The sequence below is a fragment of the Talaromyces rugulosus genome, chromosome III (genome assembly GCF_013368755.1).
Source record: "Talaromyces rugulosus chromosome III, complete sequence".
Lineage (NCBI taxonomy): Eukaryota > Fungi > Ascomycota > Eurotiomycetes > Eurotiales > Trichocomaceae > Talaromyces > Talaromyces rugulosus.
The window spans coordinates 3668552-3694870 of record NC_049563.1 but is presented as its reverse complement, the minus strand read 5'-3'; the positions used below and the strand labels follow the sequence as shown (position 1 = coordinate 3694870).

The window sequence follows — 26319 nt, the reverse complement described above, 5'->3', positions numbered from 1 at the left end:
TTGCTATATTTAGTGGGTATATATAGGCATAGATAGCCTATTTAGACCCTACAGTCTAGCATATTATAGATATGCTCTTAGGCTTTATAGGCGCTAGTATATATAATATAAAGTAATAATAGATACTATAGCCTTTATAAATTTGGTAGTTAATACTATAGTATTAGATATAAATAGTGTCTTTACCCACTTTATAATAGAGGCTGATAGGATGCCTATTATCTTTGAAGTGTATACCCTAGGTGAGTAGTCTATAGACGTTATCTAGGCCTTTTACTGTTATAATAATAATAGAGAAATGCTGCTTATTAGTCTAGATAGCTGTTATTAGTTTAATTTAGATAAAGTTTCTTATTAAGATGTATGTGCTCTCTAATTTAATTTCTTCTCTGATTAGGCCTAGCCTTAAGACGCTATAGTAGACTACTAATATTATATATATCTTAATCTTATACTATTATTAGTCTGTTTCTACTAAGATAACTATAGGATTGATCTAGTAGCAGACAGCTACTAATAGATCTTTATAGACTGATAATAACAAGTCTATAATACTTCCTTAGTCTAATAAGGCTGAGATAATCTCTAATTCAGTATAATTAGCGTCTATTATCTTAGTAAAGTTTAGGAAATCTGTTTAGGCTAGACAGCAGTTAAGCTACAAGATAATATTGACTTTAGACTTTCTAAAGATAGTATAGCTATTTTTATATTTAAATATAAGTCTATAGTTTTTTTTATTACTTTTATAAATAGGCTTTAGATTTTTTAGGTCTATTTAGACTTTTAAGAGCTGGTTTAGAGAGTAAATCTATTTTTTTATAATAATTTATTATTTTTAGATATTGCTGGCTGTTATATTGGTTTATTAAAGGCCTGTTATGGGCTTTATTTTAGAGAGTGGTTTTAATATCAAGAATAAGGCTCTATATAGCTCTATAGGCTTAGTAGCCTTATTTAGATTAGTTTAGAAGCTATAGATAATTTTTGTAAATATTGTTCTCTAGAATAGCAGAGGCTGTTATAGGCCCTGATGGTTGCTTTCTAATGATAGGGGTTTTAGAAGATGGTTTAAGATGTTTAAAGAAGTTTGTTAAGCTTCTAGAATTGAGAAATAGCGTTCTAGAGTACTTAATTGGCCTATAAGATGCTGCTTTATAGTCTTTACTAGAGAGGTTATATAGGTCTTTATAGTAGCTATTTCTATATATAATATACTATTACTGTTTATAAAGTGATTTAATAAGGTCTATTCTATATCTTTATAGGTTAGGCTGAGTAAGGCCTTTATAGAGGCTTTATTAGCTTTATTAAGGCTATAATTCTATTGCCTTTTCTCTAGAGCTTTAGAGGCTTCCTGGGAATATAGAGAAGAGAATAGTTCCTTAGGTTTAATTTTTAGATTAAATGTGAAGTCTTTACTCTAAGGAATTATTATACTGGTCTCAAGAGGTGCTGGTAGTACTGTCTTTACTAGGATGTCTATATAGGCACCCTTAGGATTCACCGGGCCTAACGCCTGCCCCCCTGGGTCTAGAGGGACGTTGTCGATATTGGGGGATCCTTGGGCCATAGCGAGGCCCTGGACACCATCAAAAGGCATTGAATTTCAAAAGGTTGATTTTTGATTTTCCTGGCGGGTTCCCTGTTAAGTATATGCCAGTAAGATACTTAAGTATTTATCTATTTAGAGCTTCTTTATAGCTTTCTTAGCAGCTTTATCAGCTTTTTTGTTGTTTAGGACCTTCTTATAGCCTGGTATCCAGTATATAGTAATTCTATAGCTAGTGATCTACAGTTTCTTAGCTAGATTATATATCTATAATACTAGGGCTTAGCTAGAGCCTAGCTGGATATATTAAAGCCTATTTATAGCAGCTTAAGTATTAAGAAATATCCTAATTAATTCTCTAAGATTCTCTGCTAATATCTATTCTAGAGCTTTGACTATTTTTATTAATTCTATATTAAAGACTTTAAAGCTTATATCTAAAGAAGCTAGATATGATTTTTAAAGACTAATAAATAGTTTATAAGCTACTGTAGTGTCTATATATTGATTATTTAATCTAAAACTATTTAAATAAAGATCAGTATTCTCTATTCTACTTAAAAGGTTTAAAGCTAATTATATAGTAGTTTTAAGGGAGTCTATTCTAAAATCTAGTAGTATAGATCTATTATTAGGCTTTATTATATGCTTAAAGCTTTAAGAGAGATTAGTAGTTAAAGCCTTTTATAACCTATAGATTAAATCTATATCTAGTTTCTAGAGACTTTAGTAGATTAATATTATCTAAGCTTAGTCTTCTAGTAGCTGTTTTCTAGATTATATATAGATATCTTTCTCTTTAAGTATTATAGAAAGTATTTCTGCTATTAGATACTCTTAGAAAAGTCCTAGAAATCTTAGAATATACCACTACTATTTACTATTTAATAAAGCCTCTACTAATTCTAGAGCTGTCTTCTTTATAAATAGTCTTAATAAGATAGACTTTAATATATCTATAACTATCTAGACCTAGTTATTAATTAAGTTTTATAGTCTTTTTAAGCAGTTTTTTTATCTATATTACTAAAGCTTAGCTCTATAAAATGCCATTAATTACATAGTGGTCTTTTAGATTCATTATACTAGACCTAAAAGAAGCCTTTAGACTTTATATAGTGCCTGTACTTATCTTTTAGTATTTTAATCTTTTTATAGACAGTACTTATAATAGACTTTAAAGATAAGCTTTAGATCTAGTAAAATCTCTAACTACTAAATAACTATTGAAAAGAATATTATTAAAGCATTTTTTATCTACACTCTAGCTTTTTAGACCTGATTTTTATATTTTCTGCTAATGGTTTTAGAGAATAAAATAGCCTCTGTCTTTTTAGAGTTAAATTTAATATTATTTACCAGTCTTTACTTAATAGCAGCTTTTGCTATTATTTCTAGCTATTGTCATAAGAATCGATAACGCTCAGCCAATAGATGTGACAGCGGACGCTAGTTACATAAGCAAAGGTTATTGGATATTCTCGTGGGGTAGAATCTCTGATTGTACCCGAGAAGGAAGAAACGCCTACACTTATACTCCCGCATGGAATGACTCATCGAACGGAAGCCTGTGTCGTATGGAAATGGTTTCCATACGAAAACAGACTCCGTACGAAAAGAGATCCCGTACGGAAAGGATCTCCACGCGAAAAGAGTCTCCATACGAAAAGACCCACCTTACGGACTTAGGCACGTGACTGCATAGTCAACATAGTGAGACTATGCTAAGGAACTATGTACTGACATAGTCAAGCAGAGCTTGACTATGCTCGCTATGTTTAGGATCAGCTATATAAGGACACTCATTTACCATCATGTATCTAGCTTATTGTGTTTTATTCTCTCAAGCAAATAGCATACTACTATTACTCTTCAACATACTTTGCAGCCTATCATTGCGATAGTACTCTACTTATCCTAGGATTGCCTTACACAAACTTCTCATCTTGCCTTCTGTTAGCAGAATACCCACCCCGATTCACATCTTGGTGACGAGTTGTTGAACCGATTGACAATAAAACACCCTCATAACACGAAGTTTTGAGAACTAGGTAAGCAATCGAACCTTACTAACGAGCTAATCATGGCAGGAAATAGCAACGCACCAGCAGCAGGACCGGCAACTCCGCGCCCACCTGCAAGACAAGCAAGACCAGTCGATCAAGACAGTGACGATGAACCCGACGAACAAACTCAGCAAAGATTCACCACGTTGGAAAGAGTCATCGATCAAATGAATGAACACATTCAAAGACTGCAAGCTGCGGTCGCTGAAAGAGACGATCATGTCAACCAACTCGAAGCTCAAGTCATGGCTATACCACCTGGCGAAGCTGGAACAGCCGGCAACAGGGTCAAGCTACCAAAACCCATGACCTTCGACGGAACTAGATCTAAGTTGAAGACATTCTTGGTCAACATGGAAATGCATATCGAAGCCAACCAGATCACCAATGACAAAAAGAAAATGATCTTTGTGGCATCATGCTTTACCGATGCAGCAGCAGAATGGATACAGCCTATGCTAAGTGAATTATACACTATCGACAAAGGTAGTTGGGGAACTATCACCAGGGAACTGTTTTCGAACTACGGCATGTTCAAACAGAAACTTGGAGAAGCGTTCGGAAATATCGATGAGCTACGGACCGCAGAAAGACAACTAAGATACCTACGACAAACCGGATCCGCTCAGCAGTTAGCAACCAAATTCCGACAGATAGTAACACCACTGCACTATGATGATGCTATTCAAATCGCAACCTTTGAGAACATGCTCAAGGAAGAAGTCCAGACGGAACTCATCAAACTCGACCGACCCGACAACATTGACAGATTCATTGAGATGGCGGTCAAGATAGACAACAAACTGTTCGAGATCAAACAGAAGCGACAGGAGTTTCAGAGATGGAAGAAAGTTGGAGGATTCCCTCAGTATGCCAACACATCGGCAAAGCGAGGAACCCAATACGACAAGGACGGCGATGTCAAGATGCAGCTCAACAACGTGATCAGTAAGGAAGAAATGGCCAAGCGCAAGGAAAACAAAGCTTGTTACAAGTGCGGACGAAAAGGACACTTTGCACGACAGTGCCGATCAGGGCAAAACAAACAGAACGGTAACGTCAGCCCTCAGAAGATAACAACAGTCCATCAACAAATTGCGGCCATACACCAGACAATTGTGACCCCCTTGGACAGTGAAGAGGAGGAGTCAGAAAACGAACAGGTCGATGAAGTCAAGGACTTCTGGGGACCAATATTGGAAAAAGAAATATACAACGCGCTCGAGAATTTCGAGCCAGAAGATAGCCCTGGGCAATCTAAGGGACGCCTCAGACAGAGTTCAGAAAGGGAACCACCCCAGGAAGAAGACGCTAACCCGGAAGAAGCGCAACCTCACCTACGACAAGGTCAAGAGAAAGGACCAATCAGAGAACCTCGCAGAGAAGACCAATACAGCAAAACCGCTGGACGGCGTATTGATGACCTTTCATCAGGAAGTGAAAGCCAACACCCCCTGACGTTTCGAGACGGTGGAAAAGACAAGGAAGTTGACCACGAGGACTCGGATCGAGAATCAGACACCCCGCAACAATCACAGTTAGCAAGAACAACCAACCTCAGAAAAGACGCCGCAAGAGCGATCAACCAAGCAAATGAAACAATCAGACTGTTCCAGAAACGACCACTAATCACAAAGAAAGAATGGGATTCAGTCTTAGGAACCAACACGACGGTTCCAGGAACAAGAATTGAGATTCCAGAAACAAGCAAAGAAGAACTGGAAACAGACAGTGAAGACTCCGAAACAACAGAGGAATTCCCTGAAATCGACTACAAAGAACCAAAACGAGAATGCAGTTGCAAACCACCCAAACCAGTATGTTGGGAAGACTCTATTCAGACATACCGACAACACATCCTTGAATGCGAAGAATGCCACGAGTGGACATTTCACAAATGCGATATGCACGGGAAAAAGAACATCGCACTCGCAAACGAATTCGAATACGTCTCACTCACCAAAGGAACACGGTTGTGCCACCCGATGCTTGGGCATACCGAAAGATGTTCATGCATGTACTACCCACAATATGGAGGACACCATCACAAGAAAATACACTGGACGCAATGCTATGAGTCAAAATGTCCGACTCACCTCGAAGAAAAGGAAAAGAACAAATGGAAGCCAACGGCACCGATGATCATCTATCAACCCATCCCGGACTGTCCGAAGGGCTGGAACGAATGTTGGTGCTACGCAGAAGAAATTTGGCATCCTTTCCATAATAGCATCGAAACTGACCAGTGCTACGCGAAAAAATGTCCATACCACGAAGGACGAGTCATCTACACCGATGAAGATTGGACCGAAATTGTTCTATCACAGAAACGATACCTTGAAAGACACAGAAAGGGACATCACCTTATTGCCACAACCATCAAGACAGGAGAAACTGTGATCATTATCAAAGGAACAATCGACGGACACGAAGCCAAACTACTCCTCGACTCAGGAGCATCGACAAATTACATTAGCGAAGCATACGTCAGGAAAAACAGGATCCAAACGTACGAAACAAACCTATGGCATACTGTACAAAATTTTGAAGGACAAATCACGATCGAAGGATTCGTACGACGAACTGAAAACATCACAATCAAATCAGGAGAACACGAAGAAGGCATCCAACTGGATTTAAGTCCGTTCGAGCGAAAGGATTTCGACGTTATACTCGGAATGACATGGCTACGGAAACATAATCCTGTCATTGACTGGAAACACGAGACAGTGTCAATAGACCTGAAGATGCTACAAACAGAGCAAATGGGGATCAAACCGGACCAGCAGTTGAGGGTGAAACATGCTGAAGAAATAAACGAAATAGGCCGACAAATTGAAACACGAAGGAAACCAAAAGAAATCTACGAAAAGGAACTGAAGGAAGCGCTCGACAAGCTACCAGAAAAATATCGAAACTTTACCGAATTATTTGTGAAAAAAGAATATCGACTACCACAACACGAAAAAGAATATGAAGCAGAGATACCTCTCAAAGCAGGAGCACAGGTGCCACAAGTGAAGCAACGACAAATCTCACAAGATGAACTCCGAACTACTAAGGAATTCATTGAGAAATTCTTAGCAGCCGGTTACATCAGAGAATCAAAAGCAAAGGCTTCTGCACAAGCAATGTTTGTACCAAAACGCGACGGATCACCACGAATGGTCATCGACTACCGAAAATTAAATAACATGACCGAAGACGACGCAAACAAAGCGCCACATCAGGAACAGAAGAGAGATTTATTGCAAGGTGCAAAAATCATGACAATGTTCGACGTTGAATGGGGATACTACAACCTACGAATGAAAAATGACGACATCTGGAAAACAGCATTCCTTACAGACTTGGGACTGTACGAATGGCTAGTAGCGCCTATGGGACTCAAACGGCTACCAGCAGAATTCGCGAGGTTTATGACCCACATCCTACGAGAATACCTTAACCTCTTCGTTGCAGTATACTTCGATGATGTTATAGTCTACTCAAAAGACCCGAAGGAACACGATAACCATGTACGACTGGTTATGACAAAACTTATGGAAGCAGGATTGACTCTCAAAATCAAGAAGTGTGAATTCGACACCACACGAGTCAACTACCTAGGAATGGTATATACAACAAACGGACTAGAGATACCGAAAGAAAAATTAGACGCTATCCTCGAATGGCCAACTCCAACGAACGTCCACGACGTACAATCTTTTCTTGGAGCCAGCGGATACGTTCGACGATATCTTGAGAAATACTCAGACGTTACAACACCAATGACAGAATTGCTGAAAAAAGACGAACCATTTGATTGGACAGCAAGGAGACAACGATCTTTTGAAAACGTTAAAGAACTCGTTAAAATTGCGCCAATCTTACAACTATTTAACCCAGAATTACAAAGCATTCTACGAACAGACGCATCTGGATATGCTCTTGGAGCAATCCATGAACAAATCAATGAAAAGGGAGAAACGCAGATTGTCGCATTCTACTCGAGAAAGTTTACATCGGCGGAAGTTAACTACGACGTTCACGACCGAGAATTACTCGCGATAGTTCAAGCATTTCGACAATGGCGACACTATCTCCAAGGAGCGAAACATGAAGTAATCGTCAAAAGCGATCATCACAATTTGAAGTACTTTACGACAACAAAAGAATTATCTGGAAGACAAATACGATGGGCCGAAGAACTAGCCAAATTCAATTACAGGATTGAACATATTCCAGGAAAACAAAATGCAGCCGCAGACGCATTAAGCAGACGACCAGATTACGCGATCGGGATAGAACCCCCCAAGACAAACATTCTGCAAGAAGAATCAGGAGTTCTACGCCACAATCACAATGCAATCATTGCGACCGCAATAAGAGTTGTTGACGATGATCCATTCTACGAACGAATGCATCAGGAAACCAACAAGGATCAAAAAATACAAGAAGAATTACAAGCCGGACAAGTTACGAAAAATGTTCAGAAAGGCTTAGCGATATGGAATGGAATGATCAGAGTACCGCAGAATATGACTACGGAAGTCATTCAGCGCTACCACGATCCTCCAACAAAAGGACACCAAGGAGTTGAAAGGACAATCGAAATGATTACCCGAACATTCTACTTTCCTTATGTCCGAAAAAGGGTTGAGAATTACATCAGAAACTGCGACGAATGCAACAGAAACAAAGCAGTACACCACAAACCCTTTGGAAAAATGCAAATACCGGAAGTACCAGAAGAAGCATGGAAAAGTATCACTGTTGACTTTATCCAAGGACTACCGCAGTCCAAGGACCCAGTAACAGGAGTTACCTACACCGATGCCATAATAACAGTCGACCGACTTACGAAATATGTTATCCTAGAACCAACACCAAAGGATATGACAGCAGAACAATGTGCAAAACTTATGTTACGAAAAGTTTTTGTATGGACCGGATTACCAAACGAACTCATCACGGACCGAGACAAGTTGTTCACATCCAAATATTGGCAGACAATTGCAAAAGCATGCGGAATGCATCACAAACTATCAACCGCGAATCACCAACAGACTGATGGCCAGTCTGAAAGAATGATTCAAACAGTTGAACAGTATTTTCGACACTATTTAGACTGGGAACAAGATAACTGGGTAGAACTACTACCATTAGCACAGTTCGCATTAAACAATGCAGAAAACGCTACGACGAAACAAGTTCCACATTTTGCAAATCTTGGACGACACCCAAGAATGACATGGTCTGAAGTACCACGAGAAGGATTATCCGAAGCCGCGATAATACAAGCCAACAAACTACAGGCACTCCATCACACAATATCGAAAGACATCAAGTGGGCTGAAAACCGAATGAAGACCTACTACGACAAGAAGCGCGAGGACGCGCCAATCCTCAAAAAGGGGGAGAAAGTTTACTTACTACGACGAACAATTGGACAGAAAAATTTCAACATTCCAAGCAAGAGACCAAGCAACAAACTTGACGCTATCAAATACGGACCTTTCACGATTCAAGAAAAACTCGCCAACGACAATTACAAACTCCGACTACCAGCAAGAATGAAAGTGCACCCAGTATTTCACATCTCATTATTGGAACCAACCGAAAACCCAGAAAACAGTAACGACGAAGCAACCGAGGATGAATATGAAGTTGAAAACATTCTGAAGAGAAAGTTAGTGGAAGGAAGAATCTTTTACTTAGTCAGCTGGAAAGGATACGGACCTGAACACAATTCATGGGAACCAGTTAGGCATTTGAACTGCCCCGAAAAGATTCGAGCGTTTCGCCAGAAAGAAACTCGGAAAGGACGTGGTCGAACTCGTTGTTAGACGACACGGGAAACTCCTGGATGGCAGCCGCAATCATCTCGTTTGATTTTTGCAGCTCGGCCTCTCGTTTCCGTTCCTCCTCCTCCTTCTCCTCCAAACGCTCCAACTCCTCCACATCCTTAATATCCGTCTGGATAAACTGACCGGCGCGCTTCTGAAGCAGCTTCCGCTGTTTCTTGAGACGAAGAAGTTTCGCTAGAGTTGCCTCCTCATCCTCCTCAATTTTCTTTTGAGCAGCCAACAACTTCTTCCATGCCAAATCCGAAGACGCCATCTCAACACAGCGACCGCGACCGCTGCGAACACACTCACTGCAACGCTTTGAAATTTCTGATTTAATACACGACTTCCCTGAGAGAGCACACTTGTGGCAAGGGAAAAGAAGAACGATCCCGGTTTCAACAATACGGGCGAACAAATTGTTTTTATCGATATTTTGCTTTGACGACATGGTTAGAACATCACCACCAAGAATGTTAACGAAAAGGAATCAGCCTACCTGTGCGACGGGGACCTGCGACTATTTATGTGACTGTCGGGACGCCAGCCTTCGAAGGAGGGGATTGTCATAAGAATCGATAACGCTCAGCCAATAGATGTGACAGCGGACGCTAGTTACATAAGCAAAGGTTATTGGATATTCTCGTGGGGTAGAATCTCTGATTGTACCCGAGAAGGAAGAAACGCCTACACTTATACTCCCGCATGGAATGACTCATCGAACGGAAGCCTGTGTCGTATGGAAATGGTTTCCATACGAAAACAGACTCCGTACGAAAAGAGATCCCGTACGGAAAGGATCTCCACGCGAAAAGAGTCTCCATACGAAAAGACCCACCTTACGGACTTAGGCACGTGACTGCATAGTCAACATAGTGAGACTATGCTAAGGAACTATGTACTGACATAGTCAAGCAGAGCTTGACTATGCTCGCTATGTTTAGGATCAGCTATATAAGGACACTCATTTACCATCATGTATCTAGCTTATTGTGTTTTATTCTCTCAAGCAAATAGCATACTACTATTACTCTTCAACATACTTTGCAGCCTATCATTGCGATAGTACTCTACTTATCCTAGGATTGCCTTACACAAACTTCTCATCTTGCCTTCTGTTAGCAGAATACCCACCCCGATTCACATCTTGGTGACGAGTTGTTGAACCGATTGACAGCTATTTATAGATTTCAAAGACTAAGCTTTCCTAGGCTATCAGGCTTATATTATTAGTATAAAATAGGGCCTTAATCTTTAATATCTACTGTTCTATAGTTTAAAACATATTCTAGATATAGATAAAAAAGAGGATTAGAGAGATTAATAAGCTTTGAGATAGCTTTGAGTTAATAAGCTATTTAGAGGCTTTATAACTGTCAATTATAAAACTAATCTTTTTATTTATAAAGAAGGATAAGATCCATTTTATAAGATCATTATCTAGGTCTACAGCTTCTATAGCCTTACTAAGTTTATAGAGGTCAATATAGTTAAAGACCTTTATAATATTAATAAAGATAGTATTTATAAGAAACTTTTAAGTCTATTCTTTATATATTATTTACATGAGATAGACTACTATATTAATAGCCCCACAGTTCTGTTTATATTCTATTTATCTAGAGTATAAAGCCCTCTAAGCCTTACACTAGTCTACTATAAGGCCTATAGCCAGCTTCTTAATAATCTTGTCTAGACAGCTAAGTAAGTTTATTATTCTTTAAGTCTTTATCTAGATATAATTAAGCTTCTCTAGCTTCTAAAATAGAATATCTTTAACAGTCTTTTAGACTTCTAGATATATCCTAAGTTAAAAGTACTGTCTAGCTATCTTTATAATTTAAAATAAGTCTAGTACTTAGAGTAGCTAATATATTTTAAAATTAAGTCTATTAGCTTTTAAAGCTTTCTTAATATTTTAACTAAATAGAGCCTGATATATCTATTTTAATATTATAAATATATAGGCCTATCTATCTAGTAGCTCCTTAGAAGAAGAGCTATAGAGGATGTTAAAAAATATTATTTCCCTAATTAAGATTTCTTTATCAGCTATAGTAGTGACAGAAAAAGCTTCTAAATCTAGATTTTAAAATGCTAAGATAATAAAATTAATCTATAGCTTAGTATACTGTAGAGCTATTTAATACTTATTAAGATCTCCTAGAAAAGATTTTTTTAGACTATCTCTAAAATCTTTAAGAAAAGGGTTCTTAGTAAGATTAAAATCCTTTTTCTATTCTTTCTTCCCCCCAAGGCCTTTCTTAATAAGGAAAACCTCTCAGCAGGTCCTTTTAACTGCCTTTATTTTATAGTAATAAGCAGTTCTTATAGCTTTGAATTTAGTGTTAATATAGATATAGACTTATTACTACTTGCAGGCTATAGCCTATAAGCTCCAGGCTTACCACAGCTCTAGCTTTTATCACTACTTAGAGTATATATAAAGCTATACTATTTTAATATATTTATTAAATATACTAGTTAAGATATTTTATATCTAATTAATCTTTCTAGTAAAGTCTTTCTTAATATATTAATTACTAAAAAAAAGATAGCCTATAGTCTCTAAGACCTAAACTACTATAGCTAGTTTTAAGGCTTCCTTATTTATTTATAAAGCTTTTATCTACTACCTAGTAATCTCCCTAGAGATTCCTCCTAAGGAGGGTTCTTTTAGGGTTTTTTAGGCTAGAATAATAAGCTTATAGTCAGATATTGTAGGTTTATCCTTATCTACCTCCTAGGCTTGTAGAGGCCCTAAGGTTGGTAAAGATAATATTAAATTAATAATTAATATCCTTTTAGTCTTTTTATAGTATATAGCTTCCCCTAGTAGATTATTAATATATAGTGAATACCACTCTATAAGCTGTTTCAAGGGCTTAGTGTTAATCTGGCCTTTGGCTAGTAGATTCTATAAAGAGCTATAGGCGTTAAAATTACCTACTAATAGGTATTTATCTACTATAAGCAGGTCCTAGTCTGTGTCTTTAATAGCCTGGTATTGTCTAGGAAAGGCCTTTTGCTACTAATAACTAGTCTTAATCTATATATTATAGCAGTTGACTATTTTAGTATATTAGAGAATATACCTACTAATTATTAGTGCTTCCTATATATCTAGGGCTTATAAATAGGGGTGGTCTATTAAATCAGTGTGGTTCTTAACCTTAATTACCTCTATAAGGTTTTTATAAATGGCTATAAGCATCTATTAATCCTATTTCTCTCTTCCTGATCAGCACAGTAGATAGTTTAGATAAAAGAAGTTATAGACAATATAAGACTCTTATAGATATATAATATTTATTTACTATTCTATCTCTGTTTCTAGAGCCTTTAAAGTTGCAGAATAAGTATGGCCATAATTATATTAAATAATTAATATTAATAAAGGCTACAGCTTTAAGCATTAGTATTAGACACAAAGATAAATATAGTAAAGATAATATTCCTAGGATATTTTCTATAGTATTATTAACTTTTCTAAGCTCTAGAGCTTAGGGAGCGTCTTAGATAATAGTTAGGGGAAAAGCCTCCTTAGCAATGTCTTTTTATTCAGTTTATTCAGGGGAGAGAGAGGGCATAATAATCTCTATACTAGAGAAGTATTTATAGAGTTATTAGCAGACCTTTTAAAGTTTAGAATATCCTAGGGAATCAGCCTAGTATTTTCTCTTATAGTTACTATATTTAGTATGTATATACAGATATAAATAGCCTATTTAGGCTTTATAGTCTAATATATTACAGATATATTTTTAGGTTTTATAGATGTTAGTATATATAGTGTAAAGTAATAATTAGATACTATAGTCTCTATAAATTTAGTAACTAATACTACAGTATTAGATATAAATAGTGTTTTTATCTATTTTGTAATAAAGGCTGGTAGAATATCTATTGCCTTTAAAGCATATACCTTGGGCGAGTAATCTATAGATATTATCTAGGCCTCTTACTATTATAATAATAGTAGAGAAATACTGCTTATTAGTCTAAATAGCTATTATTTGTTAGGGTCCTAGCCCCTAGGATACTCAGGCTTCGCTCTCGTAGAATAACCGCACCTGGTCCACACCTGATCCACCATAGAAAAACCCCCTGACGCTACACCAGATTCACTAAAGCGCCCTTAGGACCCACACTCATCTATATCAATAATGCGAACCTCTACGAACCTTTTCTTTTTTTTTCTTATATTTGAATCTACTCAATTCCTAGACCTACATTAAGCCAGTAAAACAGGACTTAGTCTATAATATTAGATTCAAATATTATTCACCTCCTCTATTTAAAAGATTAAGAACGCGCTGCTTTCCTTATCTAAAGAATTAAACTTATATAATTGCTTCTTATTTATTCAAGTTAAGCCTCTGAGAACTATACTAACTCTCTTCATTCAAAGGATTAAATTATTATATCACCGCTCCTTAACGACCAAATTGAGCATTAAGAAATTTCTTTATTATAATAAATAGCCCACTAAGAGACAGTCTGAACTAAATAAATACATCTTCAGAACCAAACCAGCTATTATTAGAATAAATACAATAAATAGAACTCCTTCTGATGAATATATCTGCTTATCTATTGCATGTCAAAGGACAGGTTAGTAATACAACTAAACTATCTATGCCCAAGATCCTTACTGATGCTATATTATTGATAACTTCTATATACAGTACAAACAAACCACATCACTCCCTTAACTATCCCGATAAATATAACGACTGTGATTGTTTAAAATATATATAGTTCATAGCAATCTTATATATAAAATTAACAGTTGATGCATCAGTGATTAGAGGACTATACAAGTAATTATAGTATACCTATAAATAATTAACAGGAAAGGCCTAGATGAAGGTCTATCCCTAGATACAGCTTTATAGAAATATAAATATAGTTACTCCTACTATACTAAAAGCTTTCTTTACACACCTTAACATACTATTCAAAGATTATTAACTTATAGAGAAGGCGAACCTTAAACTTAACTATATACAACAGGAGTACATCCCTTTCTAGGACTTTATTAGCGAATTTGAACAGATATTACTTCTTATAAGAAATCAATCATAGACTAACAACATAAAAATCTTATAGCTGAAAACTGTGATTAACCAAAAAATAAGGCGTGCGACTGTTGAGAGCAATATATTAAAGTAGTATAAAGCTTTCTACAAATACTTATACCGAGTAATAAATGATCTTAAAAAACTAAAAAAGATTGATAATCTCTAATTCTAATATAAACAGAACACTCTCTATCTACTTACAAAAAGAACCTCCTCTAACAAAGAACAGTCCTAAGTTATGGACTGGATATCTATAGGTCTATCAATCAATACTATAAGAATAAACAACTGTTTCTAATATAGAAAACTAGGTCATATTACCCAATACTGCCCCGAACCTGTGCCACTCTGTTAGGTGCCATCTCCAAGGAACTATAGCAAGAAGAAACACAACAAGCCTATAAGGATATCTAACATTAAAGTAAAGGAGAATGAGACCAAATCTGATACAGGTTCAGATAGCATACCAGAATCAAAAAAGTAGCTTCTGCGTAAAGTCGCCCATAGAAGCCAAAATGTAAAACAGCTTATAACTTCAAGAATTTTAAAAAGATGGTTAGAAGGTTCAATAGATCCTTATTCAATATAGACGTATGGTTAGATCATAGAACCAATGCCAATGCTTTAATTGATAGTGGATGTCTTATCTATAGGATTATTAAAGAGACCTTCGCTTGAAAGAAAAAGCTGAATTATAGCGCTATCAAATCTAGATCTATTAAGAGATACAATAGTTCGGCACCTCAATACATCAAAGAAATTGCATGTGTGATACTAGATATTGGGGGAAATATACAAGAGAAAGCCTACTTCTATATAGTTCTGAAATGCGAATACAATATAATATTGGGTCTTCTATGGATGGAATACCAACATGTGAAAATTGACGCCACTGGAGGCTGATTGGAATTCGGGAACAGAATATCTATTGATAAAAAGAATCTGTTATGACCTAAGTACTCTCCCCGACAGATCAGTGCAGCTGCAGTGAACGCTTTGAAAAGGATGCGAAGCAGGAAAAAGGAGATTAATATATTTATAGTCTCTATATAGAATATTGAGAAGGCTCTGGCCCTGAAATCACAGATAGACCCAGAGAACAAACTATCTAAGTATTATCATGAGTTTCTAGAACTATTTAACCTGAAGGAAGCTAATAAGCTATTATTATCGTGTCTAAATATCGACTATTGGATTGAACTAATTGATACTGACGCGAAGAGATATAAGCTAGAGATACTATAAGGCTCTCTCTATAATATGTTATAGAAAGAACTGCTAGTTCTATAGAAAACTTTTTATAATTTACTATTAAAGAATTTTATATGTATAAACAACTCACCCGCTGCAGTGCTAGTACTATTTGTAAGGAAATCCAGAGAAGGACTGTGCTTCTATGTAGATTATTAGATGCTCAACACTATAATAAAAAGGGACTAATATTTATTACTATTAATATATAAGACCCTATAATGAATATCTAAAGCCTGATGGTTTATAAAACTTGATGTTATAGTGGCCTTCCACAAGATATACATTGCCGAAAGAGACAAGTAGAAGATAGCTTTTTAAACCAGGTTTAGACTTTATAAATAGCTAGTAACACCTTTTAGCCTTACTAATATACTAAGTATGTTTTAATAATATATTAATTAGACCCTTTGCGAGTTTTTAGATAACTTTATATCTGTTTATCTAGACGACGTGCTTATCTTTATAGAAGGCAGCCGTGCGCACTATTGGAAACAGGTAATGAAGATGCTAGAATATTTATATATTGCAGGACTACAGCTAGATATTAATAAATGTGAGTTTGAGGTGCAGATAATAAAATATCTTAGATTTATATTAGAAGCTGGAAAAGAGATCTGAATAGACCCTATGAAAGTCTCTGCTATTTTAGAATAGAAAGCTTTAATATGTGTGAAAGATATATAATTATTTCTAGAGTTCACAAATTTCTACTGATAGTTTATTTGAGGATATTCTGATATAATCCGCCTGCTGACAGAACTGATTAAAAAAAGAACTATTTTTATTTAGACCAAGGCTATTAATAAAGCTTTTGAACAACTAAAGTAAATATTTATAAGTAATCTAATATTAGTGTAATTTAATCCTGATTAGGATATAATTATGGAAGCTGATTTTTTGGGATATGTTATAGGGGGGATATTATTACAGTATAATAATAAAGGACTTCTGTGAATCTGTGCCTATTTCTTCTGAAAGTGTATGTCTGTGGAATATAATTATAAGATTTATGATAAGAAGCTATTGGTGATAATAGCGTATTTGAAGCAATGGGAATCTGAATTAATTGGTATTAAGGAGTTTACTATTCTGACCGATTATTGGAATCTTAAATACTTTATGCAGCTCTGATGGTTGAATGAAAGATAAATAAGATGGGCTGATATATTCTTATGCTTCAACTATAAGCTTTAGTACTGGCTAGGATAACTAGCTGTTAGATCTGATGCACTATTATAACGCTTGTAAGATATGCTTGATGGGATTGATAATGAATGTCTAGTATACTGAAATAAGCATCTTATTAATCTTAATAAGGTATAGAGAGACTATCTAGAATAATTTCTCTAGGGTTGCTTATTGAACACTGTATCTGAATTCTATATCTATACTATCTATATAGAGCATTTAATGTTAATTAAAGAATAGTGGCGACTAGCTGAAGCTGAGGATAAGAATTATGAATGAATTAAAGAGGCTGTATGCTAGAAGTTCCTGTGGTTTCTTTAAGATTTATAACTTTGTACCATGGTATTTGAATGCACAATTGATATAGCAGACTGGTTACTATTTTAAAACCGACAATGGGTATTAAATAGTGAACCACTATGCACTTGTATTATACAAGAGACGTATGACTCCTATTTTACTGGATATCTAGGCTGAAATATGATCTATGCTATTATGGCCTGACAACTATATTAGCTGAACCTATTTGATGATATTTAAAAGTTTGTGAATAACTGCGACAAATATGGTGCGAACACTGTATAGAGACAATATTGATAAGGATTATTAAAACTGCTCTCTGTCCCCTTGTGAATGTGGTGAGATATTAGTATGGATTTTATAGAGAAACTCCCAATGTCTAATAGGAATATGAATCTCATGGTGATTGTTGACTGACTAGGAAAAGAGATTATATTGGTACCATGCAAACACATAGATACTGAGATAGTAATATTAATGTTTGTTGACTGATTCATATATGAATATAGGCTGTCTAGCAGTATTATATTGGATTAGGGCATGTAATTTGTTAATGACCTTTGAAAAGGTGTATGCAAACGTCTAAAGATTATAAGATAATTATTGATTATGTACTACCTCTAAATTGATAGACAGATGGAGCGTGCTAACTCTGTGGTGGAAGAATATCTATAGAACTTCTGTATCTATCTCTAAATTGACTAGAGCTTACTAACTGCAACTATGTAACTCATAATAAATAGATATGATATTACTGTAACTAGTATTAGCTTCTTTTTTCTAATCTATGGATATAATGTTAAACTACTCTAGTTAGATGAAGCTACCCCTATATCTAAACAGTAAAGACCTGCTGCTGAATATGTAAATGATATAGTTACTAAGCTATGATAGGCTTTTAATATAGCGCAGATTAAGCTTGTTGCAGCGCAGTAGTGAATAGAAAATAATGTGAACTATCACTGAGAGACTCCTTTGGAGTATAAAGTAGGATAGAAGGTATGGTTAGACCTTTAGAATATTTAGACTAAATAATCTTTGAAGAAGCTAGATGTCTGATATGCGAAATATACTATATTAGAGAAAGTGGGATCTTATATATATCGACTCGATGTCTTTGGAACTATTTATGATATTTTTTATATAATGCTCTTCTGCCCTGTAGGTATATGTCTACTTCTTTTATAGACCCAATATGATTACCAACTACTAGTGCACCTAGTAGAAGGTAATAAAGAGTATCTAGTTAATAGCATACTTAACGAATAGACTATACGTTAGGGCTGTGGACATATGAAGCAATACCTTATCTATTAGACCGGATATGTGCAATCTATATAGGAACCTGCCTGGTCTATGGAAGACACTAAAGCACTCAATTACTGGCTTTAATACCATAACGCCCCTGCTGAAGGGAGGAAATAATATTAAGGTTCTAGCCTCTAAGATACTTAGGCTTCGCTCTTGTAGAATAACCACACCTAGTCTGCACTTGATCCACTATAGAAAAATCCTCTGACGCTACACCAGATTCGCTAGGGCGCCCCCAGGACCCATACTCACCTGTATCGACAATGCGAACCCCTGCAAACCTTTTCTTTCTCTTTCTCACGTTCGAATCTACTCAATTCCTGGACCTACATTAGGCCAGTAAGACGGGACTTAGCCCGTAACATATTAGCTTAATCTAGATAGGATTTCTTATTAGGGTATATATGCCCCTTAATTCAATTTCTTTTCTAGCTAGGCCTAATCTTGAAGTGCTATAGTAGACTATTAATACTATATACATCTTAATTTTGTATTATTATTAATTTATTTTTACTAAGATAACTATAGAGTTAATCTAGTAGTAGATCTTAGCAAGTTATTTGCATCAGAGGAGAGATAAATAAAAGAAGAGAGAAGATAAAAGAATGAATAAGAAGGTGTATGATGGTTGTTGCATTGACTTGTTAATTCTTTTCTATGTAGGGGGATGTAGCTTCTATTTATACCATTTTGTAAAGTTCTTTTTGGTTCTAGATTATTATTCTAGACCTTTAATATTATTTCTTAACCTTGGTTCGGTTATATATCGGTATAATATTATTTATTAACCTTGGTTCGGTTATATATCGGTTTAATATAATAATTTGCTACACATTATTATATTATATATTATTTTATTCTGATATTTCGTAGTTATAAGTTTTATTATTTGCCACATAACATCATTTGCCATATCACATAATATTTATAATTATAATCTTATATTCCCCTGTAATCATTATATATTTTTAATATATAAGGATTAGACTTTTATAATTATATATATATGTTATTTTTTATATTATATTTTTATTTCATATTTTATGATAAACTTGTATTATATATATTATCTTATATTATTTTATATTATATTATATTATGTTATTTTATATTATTTTATATTTTTGTTATATTTCTTAGGTCTTGTAGGTTTTCAAAAACAGTTATATTTAATGATTTTGTTAATAAATCTGCTAATTGCTTTTTTGTCTCAATATATATGACATTTATTTTGTTTTATTGTATATTTTCTCTTATAAAATAATATGCAATATCTATATGTTTAGTTCTTTTATAAAATTCAGGATTTTCTCCTAATTTTATTGCAGATTCATTATCTAATAGTATTTTTAGAATACTAGGTGTGTATCCTAGATTCATATTTTCATTAATATAATTAAAAATATTAGATAGATATATTGCTTCTTTTGTTGCTTCTTTCAAAGCCATATATTCAGCTTCACATATGCTTAAAGCAACTGATTTTTACAATTAAGAATTCCAACTAATAGGATTATTAATAGCCAAATCACCAGATAGGCTAAAAATATAACCAGTAGTTGATTTTCTATTATTTATATCACCAGCCCAGTCACTGTCACAATATCCTTTTATATATAAATTATTTCCTGAGCAATTATATGTTATTCCAATGTCTTAGGTATATAATAAATATTTCCATATATTATTAATTACATTTATATAATCTTTGGAGGGATTACTCATGAATCTAGCTCCTAGATTCATATTATAGATAATATCAGATCTTATTTTTAAAGATAAATATAATAAAGACCCAATTTCTGATTAATATTATACAGTAATTTTATTATCTGCTATAGTATTATTTTTATATAATTTTATTCCTAATTATGCAGGTATTTTCTTTGATATAAAGCTATTAAATATATTGAATTTATTCAATAGTTTTATTATATAATCTTTTTGATTTATAATAATGATTTTTTCTTTATAATTTATTTTTATATTATTTCCAAAGAATGTAGAGATTTCTCCCATATCTTGAATTTTAATTTCTTTATTTAATTTATTTGTCATATCTTCAATATATAATAAATCTTTATATATAAATATTATATCATCAACATGCACTATTAAAATTGCATTTGTTATAGTATTTATATATATTCCTTCATCATATGGAAGAACAGTAAAACCATATTTTTTGATTATATTTCTGAAAAATAAATTCCATAATCTTGGTGCTTATTTTAAACCATATAGTGCTTTATTTAATAAGCAACATTTATTTTTATATTTAGAATTATCATATAATCCTATTGGTAAAATTGTATATATTTTTGTGTCAATATTTGCATGTACAAATGCATTTTTAACATCATATTGTTTTATAAACCAACCCTTATTTACTGCAATAATAAGCAGTAAATGCCAGGTTTCAGTTCTTGCAGTTGTAGAAAAGGTTTCTAGGTAATCAATTCCCAATTTTTGATGAAAACCTTGTATAACCCATCAGGCTTTATATCTTATTGTTTTATTCTTATTTGTAATAAAATTTGGTTTATAAGAATTAGGATTTATATCCTTTCTTTTAAAAACCCATCTTCCTTTTATTGATATTATATTTTCTGGAATATCTATTATTTCAAAAGTATTTTGAGATAATAATTCCTCATTTTCTTCTAAACATGCTTTATACCATTCTTCTTTTTCTTCAGAATTTATAGCTTGTTTAAAAGTATTCAGTTCTTTTATATTTATATTCAGAATATTTTCAATATTTTGATTATATTCAATTATTTTAATAAAATCAGATATTGTAGTGTCTTCAATATTATAAATAAATTCTTTATTAATTTTATTTATATAATTTATTGATTCCTTATTATATTCAGGAATATTGATTTCAATTTTATTCTTTGGAATAGTTTCAACTATTTCAAAAGATTTATTTGGAATATTATTTATTTCTATTTCCAAATTATTATTTATTTCTTTATGATTATTGTTATTATTGTTATTATTGTTATTATTGTTATTATTGTTATTATTGTTATTATTGTTATTATTGTTATTATTGTTATTATTGTTATTATTGTTATTATTGTTATTATTGTTATTATTGTTATTATTGTTATTATTGTTATTATTGTTATTATTGTTATTATTGTTATTATTGTTATTATTGTTATTATTGTTATTATTGTTATTATTGTTATTATTGTTATTATTGTTATTATTGTTATTATTGTTATTATTGTTATTATTGTTATTATTGTTATTATTGTTATTATTGTTATTATTGTTATTATTGTTATTATTGTTATTATTGTTATTATTGTTATTATTGTTATTATTGTTATTATTGTTATTATTGTTATTATTGTTGTTATTGTTATTATTATTATTATTGTTATTAGGATATATTCCTTCTAGAATAGAAACATCTCTAGACCATAGAGATTTTTTAGTTTCTATATCAAGAATTTTATAATGTTTATAATCACTAAAACCAATTAAGATTCCTTTTCTTTTTCTTGGTAGTAATTTATGAGTTTTCTTATTTGTATGATAATATATTATAGATCCCCATATTTTAATATGTTCAATTTTTGGTTTTTCTTTATAATATATTTCATATGGAGTTTTATATTGAATAGATTTATGAGGAGTTCTATTATATATAAAAGTGGCAGCTAATAGAGCTTCTCCCCATAGATTTTTATTATTATTAGAATTAAATAAAAAGCTTCTTACTTTATTCATTAAAGTAAGATTAATTCTTTCTATTAATCCATTTGGTTCTTTTGTATAAAAAGGTGTTTTGTTATGAATTATTCCATATTCATTAAATAATATTTCAAAATTATTATTTATATATTCTCCTCCATTATCAGAAAAGAATTCTTTTATTTTAATATTATTTTGGTTTTCAATAATATTTTTAAATTTCTTAAAGGCTTCTAGAGCTTCATATTTTCCTTTTAGGATATTTGTAAATAAATATCTAGATTTTTTTTTTTTTTTTTTTTTTGTCTAGAAAGGTTATATAATATGATTTATTATCATATGTTTGAGGAAAAATAGGACCCCCAATATCACTGTGTATTTTTTCTCCTATTTTATAATTTTTTAAATTATTTTCTGAGGTTTTATTTATTTTTCTATTATATTTTGATTGTAGGCATACTTCACAATTAATAATTGCTGAAGTTATTTCTTTAATAGAAAAATATAATTCTTTTATTTTTAATATTTCTTTTAATGCTTCTGCATTTATATGGCCTAATCTTTCATGCCATATTTTTATATTATTTTGTTTATAATCTGTTGACAGGATATAATTATTTTTATTATTGCATAGAATATCAAAATTTGTTTTATATAATCTTTCTTTTTTATAAGCTATACATGTAAGCTTTTTTGGTATTTTATTATATATATAGCATTTTTTATCTATAAATAAGCATATAGTATTTTTAATACTATTTATGCTTAAGATATTTATTCCCAATTCAGGAATAAAGAATACATTTTATAAAATATAAATATGTTTTATATTTGTTCTTATAATAACAGTTCCTTTATATTTTATATTAATATTTTTTGCTTTTCCCCATTGTACTGTTTTATTTATTTATTATTTATTATTTATTTAATCAAATTTAACGTCTATACCGAGCCCTAGGCTATGACAGACAGCGATTCGTGTGGATTAGGCCTGCTTATAGGGGTTGCCCCCTATAAACCGGTGCCTCTACCCCCATTGGATCCATGCTTTCAAGGTATCTTGCACTTTCCTCGCCCCAAGCCACTTATATGCGCAGGACGATTCGGGGGCTTATAGTGGGTGGCAACCACTACCCCCTCCTTATGGCCACTAACGTTTGGGCGTTGCCTACAATAGCGGGCCGCCCCTGCCCGCTATCCTTCCCCCTCTCGCTCTCCCTCATCCAGGGCCTCAATGCCCCAATTATCAGTCTTATAGGCCTGCTCCCAGGCCTGTTGGTTATCCTCTCGCTCCCTAATGGCCCCTATAAACGCCAGCAGCGCTGTAGTGGCCTTTGGGTCCTGGAATAGGCGTGCTTCGGGGCACTGCTCGCTATCCTGCAGGGCCTTTACCCCCGCTTCGGCCAAGCCGGCATATAGTTTTTCCCGCTGGTGGCACCACTGTCGACAGTTTGTAAGAAGGTGTCTTACCGTCTCAGTCCCCCTAGAGCACCCCAAGCAATTAGGGAAGTCTCGGGCCTTAATTCGGTGCAAATAGGCCCCAATTGGTGCGTGGCCAGTCTTGAACTGGTAATATCGCCGCGCTAGGTGCTTGGGGGTGTTCGCCAACATTGGGTCAAGCTTCCATCCCCGGGGGGGATAGTAGGCCTGGCTTGCCCGCTGGGCACGCTTTGCAAGCTTTGCAGCAAGCCAGTTGGCCCTGGCAGCTCTATAAGCTTCGGTACAGGCCCGTTGAGCATGTGCCAGTGAGATGCCCGAGTATTTGCCTGTTCGGGGCTTCCCCGCAGCTTTCTTGGCGGCTTTATCGGCCTCTTCGTTGCCTGGGACCCCCTTATGGCCTGGCACCCAGCATATAGTAACCCTGCGGCCGGTGGCCTGCAGTTCCTTGGCTAGATCATGTGCCCGCAGCGCCAGGGCTTGGCCAGGGCCTGGCTGGGTATGCTGAAGCCTGCCTATAGCGGCTTGAGCATCGAGAAACACCCTAATTGGCCCTCTAAGATTCTCTGCCAGCGCCCACTCTAGGGCTTCGACTACTCCTATTAGTTCTGCATCAAAGACTTCGAAGCCTGCGCCCAGGGGAGCTAGGCGCGACCTCCAGGGGCCAATAAGTGGCTTATAAGCTACCGCAGCGCCTACGCGCTGATCGTCTAACCTGGAACCGTCTGAGTAAAGGTCAGTGTTCCCTATCCCACTTAGGGGGTCTGAGGCTAATTGCATAGCGGTTTCAGGGGAGTCTATCCTGAAATCTAGTGGTATAGACCTATTACCAGGCTCTATTGTACGCTCAAAGCCCTGGGAGGGGTCGGCGGTCAAGGCCTCTCGTAGCCTGCGGGCCAGGCCCATGCCCAGCTTCCAGGGGCCTCGGCGGGTTGGTGTTGCCCAAGCTCGGTCTTCTAGCGGCTGCTCTCCAGGCTGTGCATGGGCGTCTCCCTCCCTAAGCGTTATGGGGAGTATTTCTGCTGCTGGATGCCCCTGGGGAAGTCCTAGGAGTCTCAGGGCATACCGCCGCTGTTTACTATCTAATAGGGCCTCTGCTGGTTCCAAAGCTGCCTCCCTTATAAGCGGTCCTAATGGGGTGGACTTCAGCATGCCTGTGACTGCCCGGGCCTGGTTATTAATTAGGCCCTGCAGTCCTTCTAGGCAGTTCTTTTGCCCATGCCACCAAAGCTCGGCCCCATAAAGCGCCACTGACTGCGCGGTGGCCTTTTGGATTCGCCATGCCAGGCCTGGGGGGAGCCCCTGGGCCTTGCACAGTGCCCGCACTCGTCTTTCAGTATTTTGACCTTTTTGCAGGCGGTACTTATAGTGGGCTTTGAGGGTAAGCTTTGGATCTAGTAAGACCCCTAACCACCGGATGGCTGTTGGGGAGAATGCCACTAAAGCGTCTCCTACCTGCACCCTAGCTTCCTGGACCTGATTTTTATGTTCCCTGCTGTACTGTTTTATTTGACTTTTTATAATTTAAAAAATAAGATAAATCATAGATTGCAGAAATAGTTGCAGCGGTATCAATAATAAACTCAATTTAGTTTTTGAAATAATTATTTTTATTTTTATTTATATCTATGTTTTCTTTATCAGCATTTATTATATTATATATGGGGTATTGATTTACCTTGTCAAAATCAAGGTTTTCAAAATAATCTTCATTTTCTTGATTATTATTAGATAAATCTTGTATAATATTGATCTCTTCATCAAGATTCATTTCTGAGTCAGAAATATTTGATTTTTCTGAATCAGCATCAACAATTGCATTTAATAATGCTTGTTGTTTTTTGTTTTCTAGTTTTTTATTTATATATTTATTGGTATTTGATTTTTGTATTTTTTCATTATTTTTCCAGTTCTTTGGTCTTATTTCTTTGTGTAAAAAGAAACAGATAGAAATATCATAATTTGTTTTCTTGCAATTTGTGCAATATAAATCATTCTTTTTCTTGTATTTATTTTTTGCTTTTATAGCATAGATTTGGTCTGCTGTTTTCCCTTTTGCTTCGTCAATAAGACTAGCACATAAAGAATCAAAATTATAAGCATTAAGATCCTTCCTTAATGCTTAAATAATATTTTGAGTAAAAAATTTCCATTCTTCACCCAAATTATATAGAACCCATACAAATTTTATTTGATTTGCAACTTCTATATTTCTAGAAGATAAATCATCTAGAAGTATTTTTATTTGGTACAAATATTCTTCCATTGATTGAAAGTTTTCTAATTTACAATCAAAAAACTCTTTTAGAGTCAAAAACTCTGTTGTAAACCCTTTAGGGTTATATAGTTCTTCAAGGGTATTCTATACTTTATAAGCAGTTTCACAGCTTTTTATATAAAGCAATGGACCTTTTGCACAAAATAATTGAATTATTGCAAGTGCTTTAAGGTTTTTTGTATTATTTGCAGGCTTTTGTTCAATAATTGGATCAAGTAAATTATCTTTAATTAAAACAGCTCTGATTCTGAGTACCCAATTAATATAATTTTCTGATCCAATTAATTGATCAATTTAAATTTTGCCTGAT

General features: G+C 34.5%; 2 protein-coding genes across 2 annotated transcripts; one reads left to right on the top strand and one right to left on the bottom strand.

Annotated features, from left to right (window-relative positions):
- Window positions 1–3635: 3635 nt before the first annotated feature.
- Window positions 3636–6639, top strand: TRUGW13939_06104 (uncharacterized protein; the record flags this gene model as incomplete). Its single annotated transcript, XM_035489261.1, has 2 exons — window positions 3636–6551; window positions 6619–6639. 2 exons carry the CDS (start codon window positions 3636–3638, stop codon window positions 6637–6639), a joined length of 2937 nt encoding a protein of 978 aa, XP_035345154.1.
- Window positions 6640–23488: 16849 nt separating this feature from the next.
- TRUGW13939_06103 (uncharacterized protein) lies at window positions 23489–24883 on the bottom strand (the record flags this gene model as incomplete). The annotated part of the gene is made up of 1 exon (XM_035489260.1): window positions 23489–24883. The coding sequence occupies one exon, from the start codon at window positions 24881–24883 to the stop codon at window positions 23489–23491; it is 1395 nt and encodes a 464-aa protein (XP_035345153.1).
- Window positions 24884–26319: the final 1436 nt, after the last annotated feature.